At 48.3% G+C, this 24,465-nt stretch overlaps 6 protein-coding genes across 11 annotated transcripts; 1 reads left to right on the forward strand and 5 right to left on the reverse strand.

The window, feature by feature from the left end:
• Positions 1-692: 692 nt before the first annotated feature.
• On the reverse strand, positions 693-7,812 carry LOC120445154 (transient receptor potential cation channel protein painless). Its single transcript, XM_039625327.1, has 4 exons — positions 7,791-7,812; positions 3,923-4,150; positions 1,838-3,862; positions 693-1,777 (listed from the first exon to the last, which is right to left on the reverse strand). Exons 2-4 carry the CDS (start codon positions 4,139-4,141, stop codon positions 1,244-1,246), a joined length of 2,778 nt encoding a protein of 925 aa, XP_039481261.1. The 5' UTR covers positions 4,142-4,150; positions 7,791-7,812; the 3' UTR covers positions 693-1,243.
• A 413-nt stretch (positions 7,813-8,225) lies between these two features.
• On the reverse strand, positions 8,226-17,102 carry LOC120445155 (putative fatty acyl-CoA reductase CG5065). Of its 3 annotated transcripts, XM_039625329.2 has the most exons (8): positions 16,917-17,098; positions 14,100-14,383; positions 13,603-14,028; positions 9,204-9,402; positions 8,911-9,150; positions 8,710-8,841; positions 8,525-8,650; positions 8,226-8,464 (listed from the first exon to the last, which is right to left on the reverse strand). In XM_039625329.2, exons 2-8 carry the CDS (start codon positions 14,377-14,379, stop codon positions 8,368-8,370), a joined length of 1,500 nt encoding a protein of 499 aa, XP_039481263.1. In that variant the 5' UTR covers positions 14,380-14,383; positions 16,917-17,098; the 3' UTR covers positions 8,226-8,367. The 3 variants fall into 3 exon arrangements, with proteins under 3 accessions (XP_039481263.1, XP_039481262.1, XP_039481264.1); XM_039625328.2 differs by lacking the exons at positions 8,226-8,464; positions 8,525-8,650; positions 8,710-8,841; positions 8,911-9,150; positions 9,204-9,402 and adding exons at positions 9,497-9,727; positions 9,784-9,912; positions 9,979-10,110; positions 10,178-10,616 and having other exon boundaries at positions 16,917-17,087; XM_039625330.2 differs by lacking the exons at positions 8,226-8,464; positions 8,525-8,650; positions 8,710-8,841; positions 8,911-9,150; positions 9,204-9,402 and adding exons at positions 10,638-11,271; positions 11,335-11,463; positions 11,522-11,653; positions 11,708-12,146 and having other exon boundaries at positions 16,917-17,102.
• Positions 17,103-17,950: 848 nt separating this feature from the next.
• LOC120447013 (protein CDV3 homolog) lies at positions 17,951-19,415 on the forward strand. Of its 4 annotated transcripts, none has more exons than XM_039628330.2 (4): positions 17,951-18,289; positions 18,375-18,457; positions 18,571-18,832; positions 18,889-19,415. In XM_039628330.2, the coding sequence occupies exons 1-4, from the start codon at positions 18,077-18,079 to the stop codon at positions 19,141-19,143; spliced, it is 813 nt and encodes a 270-aa protein (XP_039484264.1). In that variant the 5' UTR covers positions 17,951-18,076; the 3' UTR covers positions 19,144-19,415. The 4 variants fall into 4 exon arrangements, with proteins under 4 accessions (XP_039484264.1, XP_039484263.1, XP_039484266.1 ...); XM_039628329.2 differs by having other exon boundaries at positions 17,954-18,289; positions 18,886-19,415; XM_039628332.2 differs by having other exon boundaries at positions 17,964-18,289; positions 18,589-18,832.
• Positions 19,319-20,109, reverse strand: LOC120447018 (putative gamma-glutamylcyclotransferase CG2811). Its single transcript, XM_039628337.2, has 3 exons — positions 19,688-20,109; positions 19,522-19,629; positions 19,319-19,470 (listed from the first exon to the last, which is right to left on the reverse strand). Exons 1-3 carry the CDS (start codon positions 20,008-20,010, stop codon positions 19,428-19,430), a joined length of 474 nt encoding a protein of 157 aa, XP_039484271.1. The 5' UTR covers positions 20,011-20,109; the 3' UTR covers positions 19,319-19,427.
• Positions 20,110-20,244: 135 nt separating this feature from the next.
• Positions 20,245-22,075, reverse strand: LOC120447017 (troponin C-akin-1 protein). The gene is made up of 3 exons (XM_039628336.2): positions 21,892-22,075; positions 20,749-21,068; positions 20,245-20,680 (listed from the first exon to the last, which is right to left on the reverse strand). Exons 1-3 carry the CDS (start codon positions 21,904-21,906, stop codon positions 20,512-20,514), a joined length of 504 nt encoding a protein of 167 aa, XP_039484270.1. The 5' UTR covers positions 21,907-22,075; the 3' UTR covers positions 20,245-20,511.
• Positions 22,076-22,972: 897 nt separating this feature from the next.
• LOC120447016 (wnt inhibitory factor 1) lies at positions 22,973-24,272 on the reverse strand. The gene is made up of 4 exons (XM_039628334.1): positions 24,141-24,272; positions 23,481-23,889; positions 23,305-23,415; positions 22,973-23,247 (listed from the first exon to the last, which is right to left on the reverse strand). The coding sequence occupies exons 1-4, from the start codon at positions 24,151-24,153 to the stop codon at positions 23,145-23,147; spliced, it is 636 nt and encodes a 211-aa protein (XP_039484268.1). The 5' UTR covers positions 24,154-24,272; the 3' UTR covers positions 22,973-23,144.
• Between the last annotated feature and the right edge of the window lie 193 nt (positions 24,273-24,465).

Here is a 24,465-nt window from a genome sequence, read left to right on the forward strand (position 1 = left end):
CACTCAATAGCAATACGAAGCCAGCGAACCTGAATCTGAATTGGAGGCGAAGACAGAACCGAATCCTATGCATTTAGAGCTCACGCAACACAGACAAGACGTAAGGACGAACTCCCGGACCTGGGAGGGGTAGGTGGATGCAGGATGCAAAATCACACGAAGTACACAGATATATACCTATAGTTAGCAATACGGCTGGTTTAATTAGGCATGCCTTACAGAATACACGATTTTATTTATATATATACATATATATATATATTGTTGAGCTCAAAGTACGAGTATATACGAACGATAGCAGTTAATGTTTCATCGGCCACGCTACCAGCAGCAAAGTAAGACGAATAATACCACTTAAACCGAATAACAAGTCGTACGATTGTCCAAAACGCTCCGAGAACTAAGTCAATTATTTTGATTTGCCGCTTTAAAGGTCCTAGTCCTAGTCCTAGTCCTCTAACAATAACAGCAGCAAGTAGACAGCGTAATCAAGTCGAGTAACCAAACTAAGCCCTAGTAGTAATTTGTATTCTAGCTTAGCTTAATCAACGCCTGCGCTTCACTCACTCCAAAAACAACGGCCTCAAGCTTTTTATCCGTTGCTGTCGGAAATCATAAAGAAAAAATAATTAGGCTGAAAATTGTTAACAAATTAAGACCGCACAGTTTGCATAACTTTCCAGTCGGTTTTCCATTGCCATTGATTGCCTCGTTAGCTCTTTACGCCCGTGTAATTCGATTTGGTCCGCTACGCTCAGTTCAGCTCTGACTTAAATAAGCGATAAAAGATTATGATAGACAAGGAAGACAAAAAGCTAAAGATTAAGAATCCATTAACCATAATATGTGACTAACACACATTTTGAACCGAATCATATCAAATCAAAATAAAATAAAAGAAGATTAAGTAAAGCGAATAACAACTAAATGAAAACTCTAAAAAGCGTACATCTAACATTTGAAATTAAATATTTACTCGGGTACAAATGGTACAGTAATGATATTCGTTTATACAATATTTACTGTCTATATAACCATTATATACTACTTACTTACTGACAATTATTAAGGGTTTTGTTCAATTTCATTACTCGTATGTTAATAAAAACAATTTCCGACTAACCCGGCTCTTTAAACTCTTTAAACAATTTAAACTCTTTAAACAGGTTAAATGCAAATCGATCTAAGCGGTTGAATAGTCTCATAAATACTAAACCTAACAAAATACAAAATACAGGCTCCATCACTTCCGCTCCTGGACCAGCTGTATCAGTTGCTCCAGCTTGTACTCGATCAGCTTCAGGCGACTGTCGTTGATCTGTTCCTGTTTCCGCTTCTGCTCCGCTGTGTTCTTCTGGTCGATCACCTCGAGCGCCCGCTTCACCACCCGACCGCTCATCTGGGAGCACTTGCCGGTGAGCATGGAGCAGCAGCAGGGCAGGAGTCGGACCGGTGGATCCAGCAGCTTCTTCTGGGGCAGTGCCGCACTCAGGGGCAATTGCTGGAAGCTGGCCTGCTTGTTGCCCTTAAGGGTCCTCATTTCGAAGGGATCGCTCATGGGAATAAGCACCTTGTTCCCGTCGTTCGGCATCACGGAAATCTGACGCAGACTTAAGTAGTTCGGGTAGATGTTCATCAAACGCTGGCAAATGCTGCGGAAGATATGGTTGCCCAACAGGAACCCAGCGCGTCCGTGGCCAGTGAGGACCTGCTCATATCGACTGAGGACATTGGTTCTGCAAATGGCTCCGTTCAGTTCCGCCTGAGCTTTAATAACCTAGATGAAGTCGAGAATGGGATTAGCGGAGGAAGCTAATACGAATGGCGATGGACTTACTTGGGTGTCGTTCACGGCCAGACCGTTCAGCAGGTTGAACAGCACTATCGTCATGAAGAACACGAAGAGCAGGAAAATCAGGTAGGTGTAGATGCTGGTGAACTTGATGCTCGATGCGTCGAACTCGCCTGTCAGCATCACAATGGTCTTGATCAAGGCCTCGATAGGCTTGGTGAATGTGTTGAAGTCCCCATCGTCGTCCTCCTTCGCCTCCTGACTTGGAGCCGGCGTGGTGCTGTTGAGCTGGTCCTTCTCCACTGTCTTACCGAAGAGGATATAGAAGCACAGGCTGAAGGTGAGCACGAAGATCGAGTAGAGGGTGAAGCTCTTTAGGAAGCTGTTTGAGACCTCTCGCAGCATCAGCATGTGCGTCGAAATTGAGAGCACTGGCAGGGAGCCCACCAATAGGCAGAACTCCATGGAGACTAGTAGGATGGTGAATACGGCCAGGACGCGCTGCGTCTCCTTGTCGAAGTTGGACTCCATGCAGGTAAAGATGGATAGTGTAATGAGAGCCACCTCCATGATGTTTGTTATAGACCAAAAGTAACGAACTGGGGACATTATCCACTGGATGCTCTCCCGTAATATGAGGTAGCCGATTCCCAGCCAGGAGAGCAATCCGAAGAATGCAGTGAGAGCTCTTTGATCGCTTTCGTGGAATTTGAGGAGCGTGTATGTAATTATGGAGGCGGTAAAAAGCGAGTATATCAGGAAGTTCAAGTAGAAGATCACGGAGAGTCGGTGCCACTTGAGGAACAGGAAGCTCGAGATCAGCGGGTGCTGGAGCAGGTGGCGCATCTCCTTCGACTCGGCGATGAACGCGATTGGGGCCATTTCGTCGTGCAGCTGGTTGAGATTAACGGAAGTCTTCCCGGAGTCCACTCCGGAGCCGGAGTCCCGCTCCTGGCGCATTAGGTTCTTATAGTCGATGATGATCTCATAATTCTGCTCACCAGGCCTCTCTCCGTTGGTTGTGATGCAAGAGTCAAAGTGCTCCTCGAGAACCTCGGGTGGCATGTCCTTGATGGGCAGTGTCCCAAATGCGCTCTTCGATCCAATGTAGGCACCGTGCTTCAGGAGCTCTTGCATTGCACTCGTGTTGCGGTACTTGACCGCATAGAAAAGGGGCACCAGGCGCCCGGAATCGGCTTCGTTCACGTCCACGCGATCGCTGTCCATGAGCAACTCAAAGCAGCGCTGGTGGCTGAAGCCATCGTACGGCGGCTCATCCAGCCGGCCGATCACCGAGTTTAGTAGCTTGGAGTCTGGAGCGAGTCGCAGACTTGGCTCCTTCAGCAGTCGCTCCAACGCCTGCCAGTTACCGTATATCACGGCCGTCTCCACGAGATTGGCCTCGTTCGCTCTGCCCGGCCTCGAGTTGATGTCCATGCCAGTGGACAAAATAACTTCGAAGGCCCGCTGCCTGCCCCTCTTGATGCTGTCCTGCAGCAGAGCGAAGTATTCCTCCTGGTGGGCGTTCAGTTGGTTATCCGCCCCGCCTTTGAGGTTCTGCAAGTACTCAGCGAACTGCTGCTCAAACAGTGCTTCGTCCCCGTCCCGCAGAGTCCTCTGGAGGGTCTGAATGTCCACCTCCGGCCCGGTATGACGCTCCTCCGGCAGCTTAAGCTCCGGAAACTGCGCCTGCAGCAGTCGGCGTACCTCTCCGTTGCGGTAACTATCGATGTCCAGCTCGGGCTGGTCCAGGAAGAGCTGAATTATTTGCTGCTTCCCAGCCTTCACCTTGTTCTTTCTCAGCACATGGTGCAAGGGTGTGAACTCGCCCTGGTCCACGATGTTCGGCGAGGCGCCGTAGTCCAGCAGGAGTTGCATGCAGGAGTGCACCTCTGGAGCATTTTCCTCCGTGAGATTCTTGGCCAGTGAGTTGAGTGGAGTGAGTTGCCCGTACTTTCTGTCAACCTGCACTTGTTTTCCGGGGCGGTACTTAAGCAGCGCCGCCAGGTTCCCTGGGTCCCTTGAGTCGGCCGCATAGCTGACTGCGGCCTTGTCCAGCTTCTGGTTGATCTGTGGAGATGGGCTGGGGTTAGCTGTGGTCCGACCTCTGCTCCTTGATGCTTTACTCACGTGGTTGACCTGGCTGCCGTGGTCGATGCAGGCTTCTATGAAGTCCCGACAACCTGGTGTGGAGAGTGCCTTCTCGTAGATGCTGGTATGCCGGTCGTCCTGCAGATCGGCCAGGGCACCGCTGTCCAGGGCAGCAACGAACTGCCGAATGTCCTGCTTGGCCAGAGCTCCAGCCAACTGGGCCTGCGGATCGATGAAGCCGCAGCTGTTAAAGTCCATTGGTGTGGTCTGCAAAGAGAGAGCAGCCACGGAGCGGATGAGCAAAGTGAGATGAGCAATTACCCCCACGCGTCGAATGAGTAACTTAACTGAGTTAGCTTAAAATGAAGCAAGAACCCGCATTGCTCACTCAGCCAACTTTGTGACCCCACTAGACCCAAAGGCCTTGGAAGCCAGAAACAATGGCTTTGAATTGGACGCTCTCAAAAAACGGCATTTGACATCGCTTCATGCTACGATGGTTTTCACATGGAGTGGACGTGGACGTGGACATGAGGCTGGAATGGAGCGGGAGCAAAAAGCTGCCCTACAGGTTTCTTCACAACCAAATCTCCGTTTTGGGGGCACTTAAAGAAAGCGTCTTAAGTGGTTTCTGTGGTACCGAATTCGGTACCCCGTGTAGTTATTAAATTATAACAATCCATGCGAAGACAAGACGAGGTTTGAGCTCCCAAAGTGCCAGCAGTGATCCACTAAATCTGAATCAGGTTTGGTGCGGGTTTCAGCGGCTAACGATCATAAAGAATAATCATAAAATAATCGACACATCAGTATCAATTAGCAATCAATTTGTTGCGCTCCACGCTTTGATAACCCTTGATGGGCCTCCAATGGAGCCTGGGGGCGGCTAAGGCAATGGGATCGGCGAAATCGCGAGATTTATAGGCGGCTTTGTTCGTAAATTTCAAGGCGGCTTCTTCTGGGGATTCTCGTTTCCACTTTTCTGAGCTGACCGTCTTGATACTTGAAATGTGTGAGAAATCTGCTAATCACACTTGAAACCTGGCTAATTTGAATACGCCGCTTCTGATTATTTATCAACAGCCGAAGAATGGGTAATCAGGAAACGTATACCCGACTCATCCGTTAAAAGCGGCTTCTCAGTCGAAGTCTTTTGGGTTTTGTAAATGACCCCCCCAGGTGGCAAGTTCAGCCTGATAAGATAAACAGAATCGCACAATCATCTCCTCTAATTGGCCCACTGTTTGGCCCCTCTGTTTGTGCTGTGTATTTGGCCACTAGGCTATTTGTAAAACCAATTGACAAACAACTTTATTGTTTGCCCAGCTCAGGCCCAAAGTCTTAGGCGACAGTTGACAGAATGGCGTAATAAGACTTAAAGTGAGTCGAGTGAACCGGGGAAGCAAATTCTTCGCAGTCTTCGGGATTGGGATTTGGAATGCACTTAGAGACTGCCAAAAGAAAACCCGTCGATCAGGTTTGCACAGAAAAGCAACAGACAAGCAAATACTAACTTAAACTGAGGAATTGCACAACTCTTGGCAGAAAAGTGGAAAAATCGGAGTTTCCATTACTCATTTCCTTTACAGTGTGAATTAATAGAGAAGTTTCAGAGCTGCCTTTAAATACCATGAGCAAATATTCTTTAATTCCCTGAAAGTGTACACAAACTTCGGCTCGCTGATAACATTCTTCCCCGCTTTCTCTTCCCCCCTCTTTCTGCACTACATCCAAATCAGACCCAACAGCGCCCCATCGGGCATCCCGGAACAAGAGAGGGGAATGGGGGTTGGGGGGATAGTCTGGAAAATGTCGGAATGAAGGGGAGATTCGCGACACCGACAGCTGGAAAGGAAGCAGTGCAGATAATTATAGTCGCTCTGGATCCAAGCAAATATCCAAGGAATATTAATATTACTCTTCCCTTGTTTATCATGTTGTATACGAGTATGTATGTATGTACATACGCGCCATAACGAATGGAGTGCCAGCATTTCGGCTATACGTGACCTTATAGATTTTTGTGGAGTGGGCGATTTCGGTATACAATAAACTAATTTACTTGTCCATAAAGTCCGTTTATTGGCAACGGAAGATTTTGTTTGCTTAATTTACTGCTCTTTCTGCACTTAATGAACAACAGACGATCATTTCGCTGTGTTTACACTTGAATTGGCGGCTGGAAAAACAGGGGAAATAGCCAGAAATTCGAATTCCTTGAACTAAATGCTTAGGAGTGGCTGAAAAACAGCGATCGTGATTGGGGACAACAGTCCACAAGTGAAGTTTTTGTGTAATCAACTTCGCGAAGCTCAGCCCGAAATTGTCATCGTAAAAAAGTCATAATTAAGATGGATGCGTGCGGAGATGGGTCTGAAGATTTGGACACAGACGAGAAACGGAGACGGGGGACGGGAGACAGGGGACTGGGGCTGACTTCATGGTGAAGTGAGTTTGTGAAGCATCCGCGAAAAAACAACAGCGCCAGAATTTAGTTGTATTCGGAAAAAATGTTTAAGCGAACAGCCCACAGACACATGGGCAATAGCCCCACGAAAGTGGATACCCCCGCCACATAGAGATCGCTGCTCTATATACCCACTGTGCACTTCATAAACAATTGACTGGCCCACATCGTGTGCACAACAAAAGATTTGGGAGGGGTGTGCGGAGTGGGGAGTGGGGAGCCAGAGAGTCTCGGCTCCGCACGACTCAGTAATTTCAAATAATTTAATTAAACACACTCGGACGTACATAGTACATGTGTGAGATCAACTCAGGAATACAAACAAAAACCAATTCGTATGCTAGGATGGATGGATTCCTGAACTGGAGGAATCACCATTTACCAATCGATTTAAGCAAGTTGGGCCCCTCTGGATCTACGCCCTTGTGCCCCACGAACAGCAGAAAACGAATACAAAAATTAGATGGGCGGAGCCAAATCAGCGAGCGAATGATCCACTCGCACGGCTTATGCATTCGTGAGTAGGCTGGAGCACGGGCTCCAGAGGAGGAGGAGGAGGGTCCTAACATGCCGCATAGCCGCATAACGCCTAATCGATGGATTACTTAATTGTAATTGGCAATAAAAAACGCATATTAAGCGCTTCTGGAGGGGAACGGAAGCACAGTGCGCCTAATTTCGATGCAAATGCCAGTGGAAATGCCAGAGGAAAGTGTCCCCAACCCAGTTCCGAGTTGGGTGAACATGGGCTCTGTCGGCTCGTCTTACACGACACTTTGTGGACTCGCCTGGTCAGCAAGAACACTATCTGTTTATTTCGTATTTCGTATTTCTTATGAGGAAATGGTATCACAATCCGAGCACTTCACAGAAAAGTGGACACCGCGGGCGTTTCCTTTTAGGGCATTTCGTTAGCTGCCCACCAGGCATTTAAAAATCGTTTTTTAAAACTTCGATGATGTCACAGATCGCGTATAAATACATTCCAAATTAATCATTTATCAAATGCAATTCAATCAATTTATTAGCTGTTCTGGCGTCATTAAAACAAAGCTTTTTTTTTAATATTTTTGCGATTGCGCCGTGGGCGCCGTTTTCTGCAGTTTCTTAACCTTGGTTCGTTAAATGTTTTAAAACTTGTTTTCACTGCTTATGTTTTTGTTGTGTGGGTTGAAGTCGAGCACAGATCACTTTGCAACTGCGGTTTCAGATCTGCATTACACATGATTCATTCGCAGTAACTAATAAAACATCTTAACTTCCCCGCGAGTCATCTCGCTTAAGTAAAGATTTGGCGCAACACCGGACTGATTTGCATAATCGATGAGATGACTCATTGACCCATTGGAGATCTTCCTCGGGCTTTCAAAAACTGTTTTCAAAACACAAAACACTCAGCGCCTAAGCAAAAAACGCGCCACACTGCTGCGCGATCATTACCTTGCTCGTTAGTATCCAGACAACGACTAATCTGATCCGTGAAAGCGATCGAAGAGGCGGGCTCTTAACAGGAATTTTAAATTTAACAGCATGCTAACAGAGCGCCTCTGGTGGCACTCACCGTGGCACGTGGCCTATCGATACGTCTTTTATCTCTTGAGCTTGATTTTCTGAACGCCACGAATATGGGCACACTTTTGGAGACTTTTTGGGCGCATTTAAAAATGTATTTTCAAACTTTGGGGGTTTCCCAATTACATGCCGCACTGCCAACTAACAACAAACGTGTAGATATTTAATAAAGCGCTATGACCTAGTAAAGACGTTAAACCTCCCAAGAATGTCAAATCATACATTTGATATATACATATGTCCAAGACACTGCCCAAAACAGTCAGTACCCCGAAAACAACTAGCTTATTGTTTTAACATTTTTATTTTCCACGACTTGCAATCACAAGTTATACGTATACAAAACACCTGAACATTGTTGACCTGATTTACTATAAACCCTTTCAAAGGCACATGAAATAAAAGGTACAAAACTTTAAGAAACGAACTGAAGAACAACTTATGCTTAGTTACTAGAAGGTAATATTCTCAGTTTTTGGGAAACCCAGTATAGAAGGCCTGAAATAATGAGCGTTTTGCAAATGCGGTCCAGAACATACATGCTGAAAAACAAGAAAAAAAAGGAGGTTAAACACTAAAGATGGAAGTAAAATATTACTTACAATCTTAATTGTATGCGTGATTTCGGCAGGGAAGTTAAAGGTTCCTTCATTACATACTGACGACCACCCAAAATACTGACTTTCATGTACTCATAATCGTCGACGTCGTCGGTATTAATCTTAAATCTGTCGAAAATATAATTGCATTACAAACCTATTAGTATAAGTTCAAATGTAATGCTTACATCCTCCGATCGGTAGATCCTAATTCTTTGTAGATCTGATCAAAGTGTGTGGATTTGAAGTCCCAGCTGCGCGTGGTAAAGAACTGCAACACCTCCAGACCCACAGCGATTTTGGTTTGAACCCGGATCATGCTAGACAAACAGAAAAGTTGCAGGTTGGATAACTTGATCGGTACTCCCCAATTCATTTGAAGACCTTACAAGCGACGTTGTCCGAAGATCAGCAGTAGAAAGTCGATAAGGTAGGCTGGCAGCCACATAAACAGAATGGTGCAGATGGTGTGGTAGAACTTGCTGGACGTCATGTTGCCGTCGGGATACCAGAGTCCAACCTCGAAGGGGTACTTTATGCCCAAGTCGCGACCCACGTCCATTATCCACTTCCATGTGCGCTTCTTGGCATCGTCCACGGTCAAGTTGTAGACTGGAATCTGAAGAGGTCTGTGGCAAAAGCTATATATCACATTCACATGGTTGGCTTCTGAACAATTTACCTCTTTTCCGCCAGACTGTTGTGGTATGGTAACAAGATTAGGCCGTTAATGGCGATGTCCACAGGGATTACTTCCGATTTTAGCTCCCCGTTGCAGATCATGGAACGGATGACTCCTTTGCCGGCGCCAATAAGGACACCCGTGGGTCCGTTCATGTTGTCCACCCAACCTGGCAGGGGCTCAGCGATAGCTGGAGTTACTGGAGAACAAAGTACATGTCAGTATGCTGAGACACAAGGGCCGCTATTGGTGACGGGTTTAAGAAAGAGAAACACGGCGCAATTGGCCAAATGTGAATATTCAACAACCTACAATCATATTTATTTGGATTCAAAACCTCGAATATGCGTAACTACAACTAAGCTAGGTGACTAATTAAATGCCTGTGACCGTGACCACCAAACCAATGCAAGTCCACGGAGAACCAGAATCAGAATATAGCCAGCACCTCCGTCCACTTGAGGAGGTAGTAGAAGAACAGTCCCACAATCACCGTCTTGCACACGACGTCCACGACCCATTGGCTGGAAGTAAAGACAGGTGAGTCATAGTTGATAGTACAGCCTCTGGGCTAACTTACATCTTCATGTGCACGCGCGCCCTGGGCAGATCCTCCTCCTTCTCCTTGAGAATAAACTTTCGGGCGCCCTTGGCACACTCAACCATGTACTCCTCCTCGGTGTTCTCGGTGTTCATGTTCATGTTAAAGCTAAACCAGGGGTAGTGAAATGTTCATATGTGGCTACTATCAGTAGATGGGTTCGACAGCACTTACATCGCCTTGTCCTCCTCGTTGAGTTTGTTCCACAGGGAGGAGTAGTTCTCAGAACGGAAGATCCAGGCATTGAGGGTGAAGAACTGCAGGACGCCCAGACCTGTGGATATCTTCTCCTGCACTCTCAGCATGCTGGGGAGGAATACGGCATTTATATACGGCTCCATTTGAGGTGAGGTGCACTCACGGCGCAACTTACAATCTCTTCTGGCCCAAGATCAGCATCAGGAAGTCCAGGAAGTAAGCGGGCAGCCAATGGAACAGGGCCACGTTGAAGTTATGGTAGAATTGGTTGGTGGTCACGCAGGGGTCGGGGTACCAGAGACCCGCGTTAAATGGGAACTGCTTGTTGATGCGCTTGCTCATCTCCACCACGGTGCCCATGGTCATCTTCCTGTGGTCCGCATTGGTTATATTGTACACGGGCACATTGGCGGGCCGCTTGGCCTGCTTGTTGAACTCGTAGGGAATGACGATCAGTCCGTTGATCGCGTAGTCGACGGGAATCACCTCGGCCTTGTTCCGTTGGTTCACCAGCACGGACCGGATCACGCCCTTTCCGCATCCGATCATCAGGCCAGTGGGTCCATTCAGGTTGTCCACCCATCCGGGCAAGGGCTCGAAGGCAGCCGGAGACACTGCAGGAAGGAAGAGGGGTTTACTAGGAGCTGTCTGATGGGTGCTTCACGTGAAACCAGTCTACATACCACGAGCCCAAGATGATGGTCACCGAAGCCGTATTAAGTGTGAATGTGTATGGTGTGGAGTGGTGTGGAGTGGTGTGGGTGTAAGTGGTGTAGTTGTATGGTGGGGATTATGTTTCCAGGATGAGTGTGTTCTAACGTGAATTTAGAAATTGGGAAATAGTGTGCGATTGGGGGAAATATCATTGTGCTCATTCTCCGGCGTGTTCTGTGTATTGTGTGTGATCTGTGTGTTTTGTTTGTGTTGTTCTGGTTGTCGCGCGATTCCTCTGGATCAACACTTGTACACTTGAAGCACAGACACATAAGCTCAGTACACAGACTTTTTATTTTGACACGAAACATAGATAATCACTTAAAGTAGAAATGAAAACCAGATCCGAGGCCTCTCGTCGAGAGGCTCGAAGTTATGCCCCAAGCGAACCTAAGCAGAGATTGATTGAGAAAAGCGCGCAAATGAATTGGGAATCGTGATAACTCCGGGCTGCCGTCGTCTTAGACGCCCAGCAGACGGGCCACCAAACCGTAGGTCCAGTAGCACAGGGTGCCCACGATGAGCGTCTTGCAAGCGCGGTCCAAGATGTACATGCTATAAATGAGAGGAAGACCGTGCTTAGAGATCGGGCTCAGGGCTCGGGGATCTGTGGCTTACAGCTTCAGCTGGAGCCGGGCGCGGGGCAAACTGTCGGGCGACTCCTTCATCAGGTACTGTCGCCCTCCCTGGACACAGGACTCTATGTACATGGGGACGGTCTCCTCGGGATCCATGTCCATGTTAAAGCTTTTGGGTGGGATCAGGTAAGTAAACTCTACTCTCCCTCTACTCGCGCGCTACGTACTTTTTCCTGTCCGCCTCGTTTAGCATGGCCCACAGCGAGGAGTAGGCGTCCGACTTAAAGAACCAGGCGCGCATCGTGAAGAACTGCAGCACCTCGAGGCCCACAGAGATACGGTTCTGGACGCGGATCATGCTAGGGAGAGAGGATCAAGATCTGTGACCGCGATCCACAGCATCCGCAACTTACAATCGCTTCTGGCCCAGCAGCAGCAGGATGAAGTCGATCAAGTAGGCGGGCAGCCAGTGGAAGAGCAGCACGTTGATGTTGTGGTGCAGTTTGTTGGTGGTGATGCATCCGTCGGGATACCAGAGACCCGCCTCCATCGGGTATCTGTATCCTATTTCCTTGCTCATTTCGATTACTTCGCCCCACTGCATCTTGCGGTGGTCAGCGCACGTGATATTGTATACCGGCACCTCCGTCGGCCGCTCCGTCATCTTGGCGAACTGGTAGGGGATCACGCACAGTCCGTTGATGGCGTAGTCCACCGGAATCACCTCGGACAGGTGGCGCGTGTCAATCAGCATCGAGCGGATGACGCCCTTGCCGGCGCCCACCATCAGCCCGGTGGGTCCGTTGAGGTTGTCCACCCATCCCGGGACGGGCTCGTACGCCGACGGCGACACTGGGCGTGCGGGAGATGAGTTCAGAATGGGCCTCCTTCCCCCAGACTATCCTGGGATCGGGCTGATGCGGATGCGGATGCGTAGGAAGGGTAAAGCGGGGACTGGTTGGCGTTTCTGTCTTCTTTGTTTTCATTGCATGCTCATTGAACTTTTTGGTCAATGACGACGGCGTTTGTGTGCAGTGGCTGAGGTAGTTTGTTGTTTTAAGCAATGTTTTACACCGTGCCATGTAATCGGGCTTTTCTTTTCAAGCGCTGTGGTTGTGGTGGTGTTGGTTGGCGGTTTGTGGTGGCTCAGATCTGTGTTGTTGCTGCTGCTGTGCTTGGTTCATGTGCGGTGTTCGTATTAAGAAGCGCGGCAGCGGAGGAGGCAAGCGGGTGAGCCCGCGCCGGAGAGGAGGACGCGAGATCAACCGGTGGCGATGTCATAAAACACACGGAAAGCTTAAACCATTGACGAATTAGCGGTAGGTGGCAAGAAGCGGCTTAAGACTAGCACCAAAGCAGCGAACACCACCCCAATGAGTACGTTCAATACCAATTTGCTAATATCTCTGAAGATCTGCTAAAATCCGCGAACTCTGCGGAACTTTGCTCGCTAGTTAGCGAACGTCCATATTGACTGTATCCACGGGCTATTTGCCCAGCTAAGCAGGTCAGCCCTGCCTTGAACCCTTAGCCCGCCTGGTTGCAAGTGAAACACTCATTCGCTCCTATTAATTTGAGCACTCAGCTAGCCTATCATTAGTTGAAGGGGAGCTGTAATCGGAAATACAATGCACAAACATGCAGTTTCCTACTTAATTCCACTTAATTTCAGAACATATGTTATTTAAAAGTCCAAGATTGGATTGAATAAATGTAGCTCTTTGCTCAGATAGAGTACTACTGCTGGGTAATCTGCATGTTATCACCGAAACAGTATACCTTCGTATCAAATTACCACTCGGCTTCAAATTGAAAAGTGTTTGGTTTTGCAGATTTGAATCAATCTGCTCGGACTGGTTTCAGCCCGATAGTTTCTCTAACTGCTATGAATAACGACCTCTCAGGTTGGCCAAAACCGCTAATAGAAAAGTTTAATTGACTGCCAGCGCAGACAGATTGTACATTCAACCAGAGACGTCCAACCAAGACGTTCAACCAAGACGCCAGGTGGCCAAAAAAGATATAAATAATAAGCAAGCCAGTGGCCCAGGGCAACATAGACACAGACATAGACGGCATAGACATAAGGCAGCTAAGCGGAGGCGCATTATTAGTTAGCAGAGGGAAACTGGAGGCAACTGGCAATTGCAGTCTCCATTTCGCTTCCAGCGCAGCTGGCTACCAAGCAAGCAAGCAATCCCCGTGCGGAGACGTGGGGCATTAACGACTCAAATAAATCGATTTGCGCAGGCCAAGCGACGCGGATAGGCAACAGCGGGATGGCATCCGTGGTCAAAAGGTCACTTACCGATGCTGGGACGGGCGATGATGACGGGCATGGACTCGTAGTGGTCGCGCACCAGGAGCTCCGCCAGGCGCTTTGAGTAGGTGTAGGTGTTGGGGTGCGGCTTCAGCAAATCCGGCGTAATGGCGTCCAGGGTCTTCACGTCCATCCACTCGGCCAGGCGCATGAGATCCTCTGGCTTGTGTGGAAAATCGTACACCTTCTCGTACATCACCTCCTGGTCGCAGTTGCAGAAAGCCGTGGACAAGTGGATAAAGGCCTCCAGCTGCTTCATTTCCTTGGCCACGTTGAGAGCTCGCCGCGTGCCCAGCAAGTTCATGTCGATGGCGTCGCGAAGGTTGCCCTCCAGCTTGAGGGTGGCCGCCATGTGGAAAACAATGTTGGTGTTCTCGGTCACGTGCTTCAAGCTCTCCCCGCTGAGTCCAAGCTCTGGAGATGAAGGGCAGGAGAAGCAAAAGCTTTCAGTTTTAATTGCTGTGCAGTTGTTGGGCAACACTTACGGTCGAAGGTAACGTCGCCCTGGTAGATGGTGACCTTCTTGAGCATCTCCGGACGCTCGTCCTTGATGCGCTGGAAGATGGGCAGCTTGAACATCTCCTCGAGACGCGTCTCGGGTGCCTTGCCCCGCTTCGGGCGGCAGATGATTATCACCTCCTTGAGGGAGTGGCAGGAGTAGAGCAACTTCTCCAGCAGCACCTTGCCCATGAACCCAGACGCTCCAGTGATGAAGATCGTCTTGTCCTTGTAGTATTCCTGCACTGGCGATAGATCCACCGTCATCTTGCTGCAAGAGAGGAGTTGTATTAGCACAATTTCTGGGAGTGGGAATGGGAATGGGAATGCGAATGGGAACGGAGTGACGCAAGAAGCATTCCGGGAAAGCGAAAACCAGTCAAAGGAAAAACTAGTGATTGGCAAGCGAGTGGCGCAAGTGGTGCTGGAAAAACTGGGGCTAATTCTGGCCACGCGTGCCCCTCTTGCCACATCTGGTGTCCGACTTGGAAGCAGCCATTAGGCGGCAGCAACCAGTGAGCTGAACCTGCCGCAAACTGGTTTCCAGCGGGCTTTCGGTTTCTATTTGGCTTTTCGATTGCGCCTGTGGATTCGCATTTCTTTGCTGGCTTATGCAATTGCCAGGGGTAGCAGGCATCGAACCCGTCTAGCGTGCCAGGCTAACTTTATATCTCCCCCTCCGACGGGGATTGTTGCAAGTGTATGTTTCTCAATCTGCATGCGGCTGGGTTGGATTGCAGCCGCGTTACAGTTGGCCACATCTGCTCGACAATCTCTAATTGTGGATGGTGGATTGTGGCTGTCCCTTGCACTTTGGGCATGTCATGACATTTCACGCAAGACCGAGCGGACGTACTTGTTTACCTATCTATTGCACTATTGCAGCTTGATTGTGGTCACACCCAGCCCAAGAGTATGCATATCCAATACTGTATCTCCGACTGGTTATCTGCGAGTGTTTACCTCCTCCAGCAGAGCAGAGCTGGCGAAGATGGAAGTTGCAAGGAAGCATGACACAGCAACCCCACTGCACCTTGAACTACAAGCTCTAATCTACGTCTATGTGGCGGGAGCAGTTTCTGGGATCACTTCACTTGGAGCACTGCTGTTGTCCTTCATCTCGCGGCACCTGCCTTTAGGGGCTTGTTACTGAGCCCCAGTTTTCGGCTTTATTGCCAATTAAAACGCGTCCGCCGAATGTGTGAAACCAGCGAGAGCAGCACCACAGCCCGAGAAACAACCTCAGAGTGCTTGCACTTATGCAAGCATCCAAATACACACATTGAGCCAAATTTTGAGTGTCGGGTCGGCCAAGTTGTCAAACACGAAGCTATGAGCATTACACACAAACGTATTTATTAAGACTGAACCTAAAACAACGGAGCTTCATTTTGTAAACGAAAGACTTAGGCCACAAACTTGATCCCAATTAGGGCGGCCGAGCGAGAAAGAGTCGAGCGAAGAGAACTGTAACCAATGCGCTAAATACTGATAGACGACCAAAATAGCATTAATTATTTGTGATTTTCAATAAAAGGACCCACCGTACATAGAATTTAATTCGAGCATCAAAAAGATAATGGAATTCCAGAAGCTTATGTGAACTGTTACTATCTATTTAAGTTCTTAGGTAAATTGATGCTGTCGAACGATTGGCCAAAATTACGTAGTATTCGAAAAGTTTCAATCCGAAATGTTTTCGTGCCATTTTATATTTACCTTCCCTACAATTGGCAAGAGTGTTTTTCTGCTTTTTGATATTACGCAAACTGACCCTATTCAAAACGACAAGACTCTTTAGCTTATGATATTTGTTTCCCTCCTTCGTTTGTCATATTTTTATTGGAGCCAAAACCGGTATATCAGTTGTAAGTAGAAATATTTTGGAATCTTTAATTAGCCTGTATGTGGCTGTGTTTATCGATGGTGTGTTCCTCTTGTTTACTCATTGCTGCTTTTAAGCCAATGTAACATTTTGTTGTTGCAACTCTATTGCGACCTCAGAACTGGCTAACGATGATGGGGCCATTAAAATTTTCCAATGCAAAGTGCAGCCTGCAATCTGTCTGCAGTTAATAAACCCAATGCAGCGCAATGACAGCCAGTCAGACTGACTGACTGACTGACTGACTGACTGACTGACTTACTGACGGACTGACCGACTGCTTCGCACCAATGACCCCTTTTCTAAGGCAACGTAAGCTCGCAGAAGATGGCCGTGTGGAGGATCATTAAGAAAGCCACTTGAGGCTGAGACATTAAACCATGAAATCGAACAAATTTTAAATGTTTGGCAATTCTTCCATTCCATTTCCCATTTGGCCTTTGCTCAGACAGTCTCACGAAATATTTAAATAAAAAACCCCCTCAGTATGTAAATGGCTTTTGTATTGGATCAGCATTGATACAAATGAGATGAAACCCCGACACATAAAATTAGCAGAAGCAGCAAGGTTCATATATATGCAAAGGGCCAGACAAAACCACGGAACTCGAAGCGGAAAATGTGGAATATCGAAATCTCAGGCTCTGCGACAGGTCATGACACAACCCTGACACAGACGGGGTTCACGAGCGTGTCTCGAAATCAAACTCAGTAGGGCAAACACTTGACACGGTACGGTTCAAGTTTAGAGGGGTCTACCTTTTAAGTCCCCAATTAAATGCTTCGCTGGGCTGGCAAATGCCTCGAATTGCAGCCTAATAGCCCCGAAATATGAGCATCATTGTCTTTACAATGCGGCAATCAAAAGATGGATTCGCAGGTCTAAATCATTTGTGGCGCTACTAAGTGTTTTAATTACCTTGAGTGCTTGGGATTCTCCTCAATTAAAACACTTGCAATATTTGTATCAAACTCTCGCGCACGCGAATTAATGCGAGACTATATCGGTTCGGATCGTACTAGTTCGGATCGAATCGAATAGTGGAGGGAGCGGTGTGCACGCTGCGAAGCTCGAAAGAAGACTGAACGCGACCAGCCCGGTGGTTGTCAATATGAATACGCTGCGGAGTGGGCTGGCAGTGCTCTGGGATGTGGCAAACCAAGCCGAAACGAAGCAAAACCACTGGCCTGGCTGCACGCCGTACTGTGGTCGTAGTGGTCGGTATTCGGCAGGTGTTGGTACAGACATAAATATCTATTGGCTGGGCTAATCTAGGCGGAACTGACCGTCTGGCCTAAGAGGCTGCTGGGCCAAGTAGTTGACTTGTAAGTACTTGGGTGGGGCTGCTGCGGTCCATCAAGATGCGAGTCCCAGGCCCAGGAACTGTTTGGCATATTTTGGGAAACATTAGCTTTGCTAAATGGACGAGTTTTATTGCCTTTGCCGCTTTGTCGCGAATTTGATATATTGACGTCATTATGGATGCAAAATTAGCAACGGATCCGTTTGGTTTCCATTACACAATGGTCCAGCTTTGCATTCGCAGCCACCGCGGCGGTGGTTTCCACTTTGTTTGTCTTAATTAGGTGGTTATCAATCTCCTATGCAAATATATTGTTGCCCAATGTAGCAAATATAGGTAATTAATGCAGTCTTTCCTGCGATTTTTGCACACGGTAAATTATGCATGTTAGCAATTTTGTTGCAAAAAAACGAATATGTTTCGACGGTGCAAACAGTCACTTCACTACAGTTGCTTTCAAAAAGACCGCCAAAGTTGGAAATATCGATATCATGCAGATTGGATATCGAAGCTCGGGCTGTCAGCTAAGTGCTGACAGTGATGTTTAAACTGATTAGTCACAATTACCCAGAAAATAAATCAAGCTAAAAAAAAAAAAAAACTAATTATGTAAATTAAATTGTGAAAGTATATCGAAAATTTGTAATTTCGCTGCGAATTTCCAGGAATCTTCAGCCCTGGCCCGTCTATCGATACATCTGGCACAAAAGGCGTGCAGAGTTGTTCTCCAAATTTCCTGTCGCGAATTTTATTCATTTATAATTAATTGCAAGCCATGGCCGAACTGGACGATTTCTTCGCGAAAAAGGACAAGAAGAAGTCCAAGAACAAGACTAAGTTCGTGACCGCCGACGAGATGGTGAAGAACCTGGAGGACGGCACCAAGCGCGAGGTGGTCAAGCCTAAGAAACCGGAGGCAGCCGCTGGCGGCGTGGCAGTAGTAGGCGAAAACGAGAATAGCGGCACCAAGGTGCCAGAGTCCGCCCCGGTGAGTCCAAATCTAGGGCTGGTGAAATCGGGGCTCGTTGGCCACCGAAGGCATGCTAATAGGTTCATTGTTTTCTGCTCCGTAGCCCGTCGAGGAGGAATGGAAGGAGTTCGAGGAGGAGCAGCGCAAGGACTACAGCGGTCTAAAGATCGGCCAGCTGAGCACCATGTGAGTTTTCGACCATTACACCGACCGCCTATTCGATGAGCACGAGAAAAGGCCACTTTCAGTGATTAACTTTCCATATGACCCCGCATATTGCGAAAACCCGCTCTCTATAGCTCTTCGGACCGTTCCAGAACTGCCCAGGAAAGTGCCGAGTCGCGAGCCGCTCGCGTGCCCACTGCCCCGGACGGCGGCAACTACGACGAGGACGATGAGGACAGCAATGGGTATGACAACGCGGACGTAAACAAGGAGCGCGTCGGTCACGGACCCTGGAAGAAAGTGGTCCCAGCCGAGGAGGTAATGCAGATCCCGGTGCCCGTGGAGGTGGAAAAGCCCTCGTCCAAGACCTACGTTTCACCCGCGCTACGATACAGCGTAAGTAGGAAGAGCTAGACGATCCAGACCCAGATTAATCGAACGCTCTGCAGCAGCAGGCCGGAAGCGGTCTGGGAGGCGGCACTGTTGGGGGGGCATTGCGTCCACGACGCGCCGCCCCCGACATCACCAATACCGAGTTTTTCCCAACACTCAGTGCAGCGCGTCCGGAGGAACAGCGCAAGAAGAAAAACGAACCCGCCTTTGAAGAAGTCCGGCACGGAAGCCGTTTCCAGCGCGTTCAGGAGTCCACGGCTGCCCCGGTGGCGGCCTCCAACCGATTCCAGTCTCTCGACGACGAAGCAAGCTAGGTCAGCCCACGCCAACGGTGCTGCTGCTGGCCACGGGAACCGCTATCTACCACAGTGTCCGCTGCCGAGCTCAAGTCATACAAGGGTTCTGCGCCAGCACATGCAGATTTTCTAGGCTTTTTGATTCATATAAACCACCACTGCTACTCTTACCCTAAACCACAAACTACTATTGTTCATTTCGTTTTGCATTTTTGAAGAATGGATTAATGTAATACAATACGAATAATAGCCATGCGTTGAAATCCGTTTATAAACGTTACTTTTTTATACGATTCCGTCTCTCACTCATCCATGGCGAGGTCTTCCGGGCAGCTCTCCAAGTAGCTGCAAAATCAGTAAGAAAGATCATCTCTGGCTGAAACAGTGCGTACTGACTTTTCGTTGTACGGCCTCTCCGGGGTGTTGTGGTACGAGATCAGCAGCTCCTTGGCCAGCATTTTCTCTGGAAAGTTGCGAATCAGGTACAGCCAGCACTGAATGCTTCTACACAAAGGGGCAAAAGTGAGTTCTCACATCTGGCAATCGCCCCACACCTTAATACTCATTCTGCTCCATCAATATGGTCTGCTGCTCGCGATCGTAGTAGTCCGGGTAGTCTTCAAGTATGTCCAGTTTGGAGAGCATGGTCTGGTCCACCTCGTAGACTTCGCCTTCTATGTTATTCCCCTCGCCTGGACGGGCGAGCAGAAAAGGAATGTTGTAGCGGGTGCCCACAACCAGGGGAAACTTCGTTTCCGTTTTTCCCCTGCCAAGAAAGCGGGCCTGGCCGTTCTCCTTTTTCGTCAGCCAGTGGTGATTGGGCTCCCCGCGCTTCAGCGTGCCATACACAAAAACCCTTGCCGCCATTCTCAGCTTTTCAGCCATTGCGCTTCCCGCCGCCGGGCTTATCAGTTTCCAGGCGTATCGTACTATCAAATCCGACCTGTAGATTGCACAGTCGACATAATCCGCCCTCTCTTCTTCTTGCTGCCATTCGCACCGAATCTTGCCCCCGTACACCGCGAGAAACAGAAGCACTCGGCAGTCGGTGGAAAATTACCAGAGACTGGTAGGTGCTGCCCAGCACCTTACTTCCATAAGAGAGGAGAGAGATCACAGTTTTCTTTGAATTTCTTCAGTTTATTTGCTTTGTTTGTCGAAAACTATCAAATTACAGACTACGTTAGCTAAAACCTAAATAATGCGTATGGTACATATGTGTATATCAGTGTATATCATTTTCCAATATATACGTGTATATATCGATCAGTACATCTGCGTCTGCAAGTACGGTCTTAAAATGCAACTACGGTAACATAAGATTAGTGGCCAGGCTATCCAGAGCACATCCAATGAAACGGGCGACACCACAACCTACATAGGTCATTAGTTCTGGGCCTCGTAGGTGAGGTCGTCCTGGGCCGGATGCTTGTGGGTGCGGCGATGGCGCATGATGTATGGATGGGTGGTTGAGTTCTCGTAGCTGGACAAGTAGCGCAAACTGAGCAGGTTCTCCGGGTACTTCTGCAGCAGGTACACCCAGCAGGGAACGGTTCTGGAAGGGAAAGGGTGACATGATCACACCCCATTGCTGAAATGACGTCAGATTCGACAAAAGCTTACCCCTCTCCCACACCAATGTTCATGTCGTGCTTCTCGCGAGTGTAGATTTCCTCGCAATCCTCCAGGTTGTCCAGGGAATTGAGCATTCGGTCGTCCACCTCGTAGATCTCCCCGGTTACGTAATAGCCCACGCCGGGCTTGTTCAGCAGGAAGGGAATGTTGTAGCGGGTGGCGATCACGAGCGGCAGCTTCTGGGTGGTGGTGGCCTTGCACCAGAACTTGGCGAATCCGTTGCCGGAGCTGGCCAGGATTGAGTTGCTGGGCTGTCCGTACTTGAGGGCGCCGTACACGAACAGCTTGCTCAGGGCGGAGGAGACTTTCTGTGGAGTGCGTGGGAGGTGGGTGTGGCGAAAAGACAGAGAAGTAGGGTTAGGTTAGAGATCTGATAAACAGGTGGTATCTTGTGAGAGTTTGCTCTACTAGTATCAATCGATCGCCATGGCTTATCAGGCAACCAAATACTTTCCACTGGCTAGCGCTCTACATTTATTGATAAGGTGGTTCACGATACGTCTCGGTGTTTAGCGAGATTCCCAGATGAACCGCTTTTTGGGCGAGGATGGGATGGCTAAACCGGTTTCGTGCATTCACACATGTTTATTCTTAAAGTCGGTTATGGTTGCTAATATATGTAGCTTTCTCGTATTTTTGGGACTGAATGCGTGCCTCACAAACTGCGCAGCAGCTACGCCTCCTCCTCAGGTACATAGGTACATACATATGTATATCCCCGGTATCTGTACACATGTCATTAGGTGCATTAATAATTGCTTAAATCGGTCTAATCATTGCTGTAAATGGATAGCACACGCAAGCGGCCTTAAATCAATGTCATTACTAGGCAAGCGGTTGCATCAAAGCATCTTGGCAAATCCGCTTACATAACACAGAACAGACGACGGCTCACACACATGGATATCTCAAAAATTTCAATAAACTATCTCTCAACTTTCCAAGCATCGGATAACTTTAAAATTTCTGCAATTAGGAGCAACTTCTCAGCCTTTTCCACGCTTTCCATTCGGGGCTGCCCACTTGCCAAGGACGAAGGATAAGGGATGCGCTTATATACATACATATGTAAGTGAATGGTGTGCATGTGTGCGTGGGCTTTCCAGTGTACTGCCCTCTCACTCAGCTTACCTTTGCCTGGCCCATTTTCCTGTGTCTTTTAGTTTCTGGTCGAACCGCCTGCAGATAATTAAAATTGCAAATTGCTGCACTAAGCAAAAGCGAGAGAGCTCTTCGGGATTGGATGGGATGGTGTGCAGGAGCTCCAGCAAAGATACAACCGCGCCGATGGCCAGCAAAACTCCAACTGAATCGCGATGGAGAACATCGGCGGCGGACACGAGTGCTGCCGCTGCTTTTGTTGTTGTTGCTGCTGGCACAGTGGGACTCATTAGAACGTGTTCTCGGTTCATTTTAATATGAATAATGGGAAAATACCTCTTAATAATATTTATATAACATATACCATTTCTCAGATAACATAATGTTAAAACAACTAGAAATTTAAATATAGTCTGTTCTGTGATTCTGCCCACTGTGCCTGTCGTCGAGACCAAGAGGCCCGCCTCTACGGGAACAACAACAAGTAAAACAATAACACGCCACACGCGCAAAGCTAAAAATGACGGCGCTGCCTTTCTTCGCTGGGCTTTATCTAAGAAATACACTCTGGGGGGTGGGGGTGCGTGTTTAGTTGAAATACCCCAAATATGATGGGTCCCACAAGCAGAAACAGTTTAAAATTCGGGCCTTATCAGAAGCCTAATAAATGCTGAGTACAGAAGCCCCTCTTTGAATACACGCTCCTTCTTCGAGACCGACCCCCCTCACAACATTTTAATTCTCAGGCGACGCCTCTGCAGAACACGTACGCATGTCTGCTCCGGTTTCCCAGCCGATCGGTGGCAATCGAAAATTGTATATTGTATGTTGTATTGTAGTTTTCTGCACTTCCATGTGGCAGATCTGTTATAAACAATAACAAAGACACTTTGTAATTTGGCGGGGGATGTGTGCGGTAGCAACAACAGCAACACCAAAACAAAACCAGTTGGCATGCTCTCTTTCAAAATGTAAAGTCCGCAGCGCTCTCTTAATTGTGCCCTGCAAAAGGTGAGGCACATCAGTTTCTGGACTCAATAGGAACCACAAGAGAGTGCCATATGGTCGTCTATCTTGTTAACGATTATTTATAAGATAAGCACTCGTAATATACAATGCGTTTTTGAATTTAGTATATTCGTATTGCCTTTCTATGAGATAAATAATTTATTTAAAAGCGTAATATAGTTATTCATAAACCTACTCAATAAATACATATATTAAACCCAGGCGTCATCAGCGGGACCTAAAACAGCCCCATTGTATCCGACTGCCCCTCCAAGTTAATAGTCCCTGGAGCAGACACCATTGTGGGCATAATGATGCTCTTTGTGCCGGCAGGCACACAAGTTGGGAGCAAAACAGTAGGCACGTGCTCCGCAGTTGCTGCGGATATATTTTAGGGTCAGTATGGCCAAAAGATACGGAGACAATGAAACTTACTGATCGCAGACTGGCATGCATTGCTGACCGTGAAGCAGGCTGTCTCTTAGCTCGTATCCCTGGGCACAGATGCAGCGTCCGTCGGAGGAGCAGGTGCCATGGGTGCAGCGCCTGCGAAAGTCAAAGGGCACATTCATTTCAGAAGCGATAAGGTTAGGAGCAAGAATCATACTCACCCCAGGCAGGGATCCAGCAGTCGGGCCGCCCTGTGGCGGCACTTTTGGGAGAGGGGATCGAAGTAGTAGTGCCTGTCCTTACGGCACACACAGAGGTCTGGTGCGGCGCAGTAGCCGCCTGCCGCCCTGCACCCGGGCAGGCACTCTGCAGCACACACCAACCCATCCGGATTGCCCGCTAGATACTGGTCGGCACAGGGACAGGCTCCGTCCTCAAAGCACACTCCATTCCGGCAGACGATGTTGCAGCGCCTCACGCACTGGTGGGTGTTGACCACCAGCATTTCGTAGTCGGAACAAAGCGGCGGAGGCTCGTTGATCTCCCAGTACCCGTAGTCGTAGTAGTAGTGGCCCTCTACAACTGTCCAGAGCAGCAACTGAAGGAAGACCATCCGGCGCGACATCTTGGCTAATGACAAGTGATGAGCAGCGGATTTGTTCCGGCAATGAAAGGGAGAGTGAAAGTGCTTTCCGGAGGCGACGCAATTTGTGTGCGGATCCCATTACGGCCTCGGTCACGATCACTGTGTACAAACACATTGCGGATGACGCAATGGCCCCCAACAGACTCGGCCAACTGATAACCGCTCGACCGGAGATCGTCTTGATCGGAATTGCACATGATCAGCCCGAATCGAAGCGGCGGCGTGCATTACTCACCCGATCGGGGCATGGAGGCATTGGTGGGGTTGTGGTGGAGTTGTCAGATCGGATCCAACTCGAACGTGTGTGCAGAGAGCCAGGGAGAGCCAATCGGGGACTGATTCTGAATTTGGAATGTCTGGATTTCCACGCTCTCAATGAGAAGTCGGCGCCCACATCTGCATGAGGCACTGAAAACGTAGGTATTCAAATTAAAATATATTTAATTAAATTATTAGATTCTTAGTAAAATGATTGGGTTAAAGTACTTAAATTCGTTAAAGTTTACACTCGTTAAAGCAAAACCAAAATAGAATACGAGTATCACGATGTATTGTTAAAA

This window comes from Drosophila santomea, chromosome 2R, assembly GCF_016746245.2.
Source record: "Drosophila santomea strain STO CAGO 1482 chromosome 2R, Prin_Dsan_1.1, whole genome shotgun sequence".
NCBI classification, from domain to species: Eukaryota; Metazoa; Arthropoda; class Insecta; order Diptera; family Drosophilidae; genus Drosophila; species Drosophila santomea.

Bases quoted from the DNA above. Each gene is read 5' to 3' on its own strand.
- LOC120447017 (XM_039628336.2), bottom strand. The intron at 20,681-20,748 runs GTAAGCTTTTGT...TTTCCCTTCCAG, and splicing joins AACATTGGTGTGGGAGAGGG to AACCGTTCCCTGCTGGGTGT.
- LOC120447013 (XM_039628329.2), top strand. From the start codon at position 18,077: ATGGCCGAACTGGACGATTTCTTCGCGAAAAAGGACAAGAAGAAGTCC. The intron at 18,290-18,374 runs GTGAGTCCAAAT...TCTGCTCCGTAG, and splicing joins AGGTGCCAGAGTCCGCCCCG to CCCGTCGAGGAGGAATGGAA. The intron at 18,458-18,570 runs GTGAGTTTTCGA...CGCTCTCTATAG, and splicing joins ATCGGCCAGCTGAGCACCAT to CTCTTCGGACCGTTCCAGAA.
- LOC120445154 (XM_039625327.1), bottom strand. From the start codon at position 4,141: ATGGACTTTAACAGCTGCGGCTTCATCGATCCGCAGGCCCAGTTGGCT. The intron at 3,863-3,922 runs GTGAGTAAAGCA...CCATCTCCACAG, and splicing joins ACGGCAGCCAGGTCAACCAC to ATCAACCAGAAGCTGGACAA. The intron at 1,778-1,837 runs GTAAGTCCATCG...GACTTCATCTAG, and splicing joins TGGCCGTGAACGACACCCAA to GTTATTAAAGCTCAGGCGGA.
- LOC120445155 (XM_039625329.2), bottom strand. From the start codon at position 14,379: ATGACGGTGGATCTATCGCCAGTGCAGGAATACTACAAGGACAAGACG. The intron at 9,403-13,602 runs GTAAGTGACCTT...TTTGTTCTCCAG, and splicing joins CATCGCCCGTCCCAGCATCG to TAACTCCAGCTATCGCTGAG. The intron at 8,842-8,910 runs GTAAGGTCTTCA...CTGTTTGTCTAG, and splicing joins ATCTTCGGACAACGTCGCTT to CATGATCCGGGTTCAAACCA.
- LOC120447018 (XM_039628337.2), bottom strand. From the start codon at position 20,010: ATGGCTGAAAAGCTGAGAATGGCGGCAAGGGTTTTTGTGTATGGCACG. The intron at 19,630-19,687 runs GTATTAAGGTGT...CCCTTTGTGTAG, and splicing joins ATATTGATGGAGCAGAATGA to AAGCATTCAGTGCTGGCTGT. The intron at 19,471-19,521 runs GTCAGTACGCAC...CTGATTTTGCAG, and splicing joins GAGAGGCCGTACAACGAAAA to CTACTTGGAGAGCTGCCCGG.
- LOC120447016 (XM_039628334.1), bottom strand. The intron at 23,416-23,480 runs GTGAGTATGATT...TGACTTTCGCAG, and splicing joins CTGCTGGATCCCTGCCTGGG to GCGCTGCACCCATGGCACCT. The intron at 23,248-23,304 runs GTAAGTTTCATT...ATATATCCGCAG, and splicing joins TGCATGCCAGTCTGCGATCA to CAACTGCGGAGCACGTGCCT.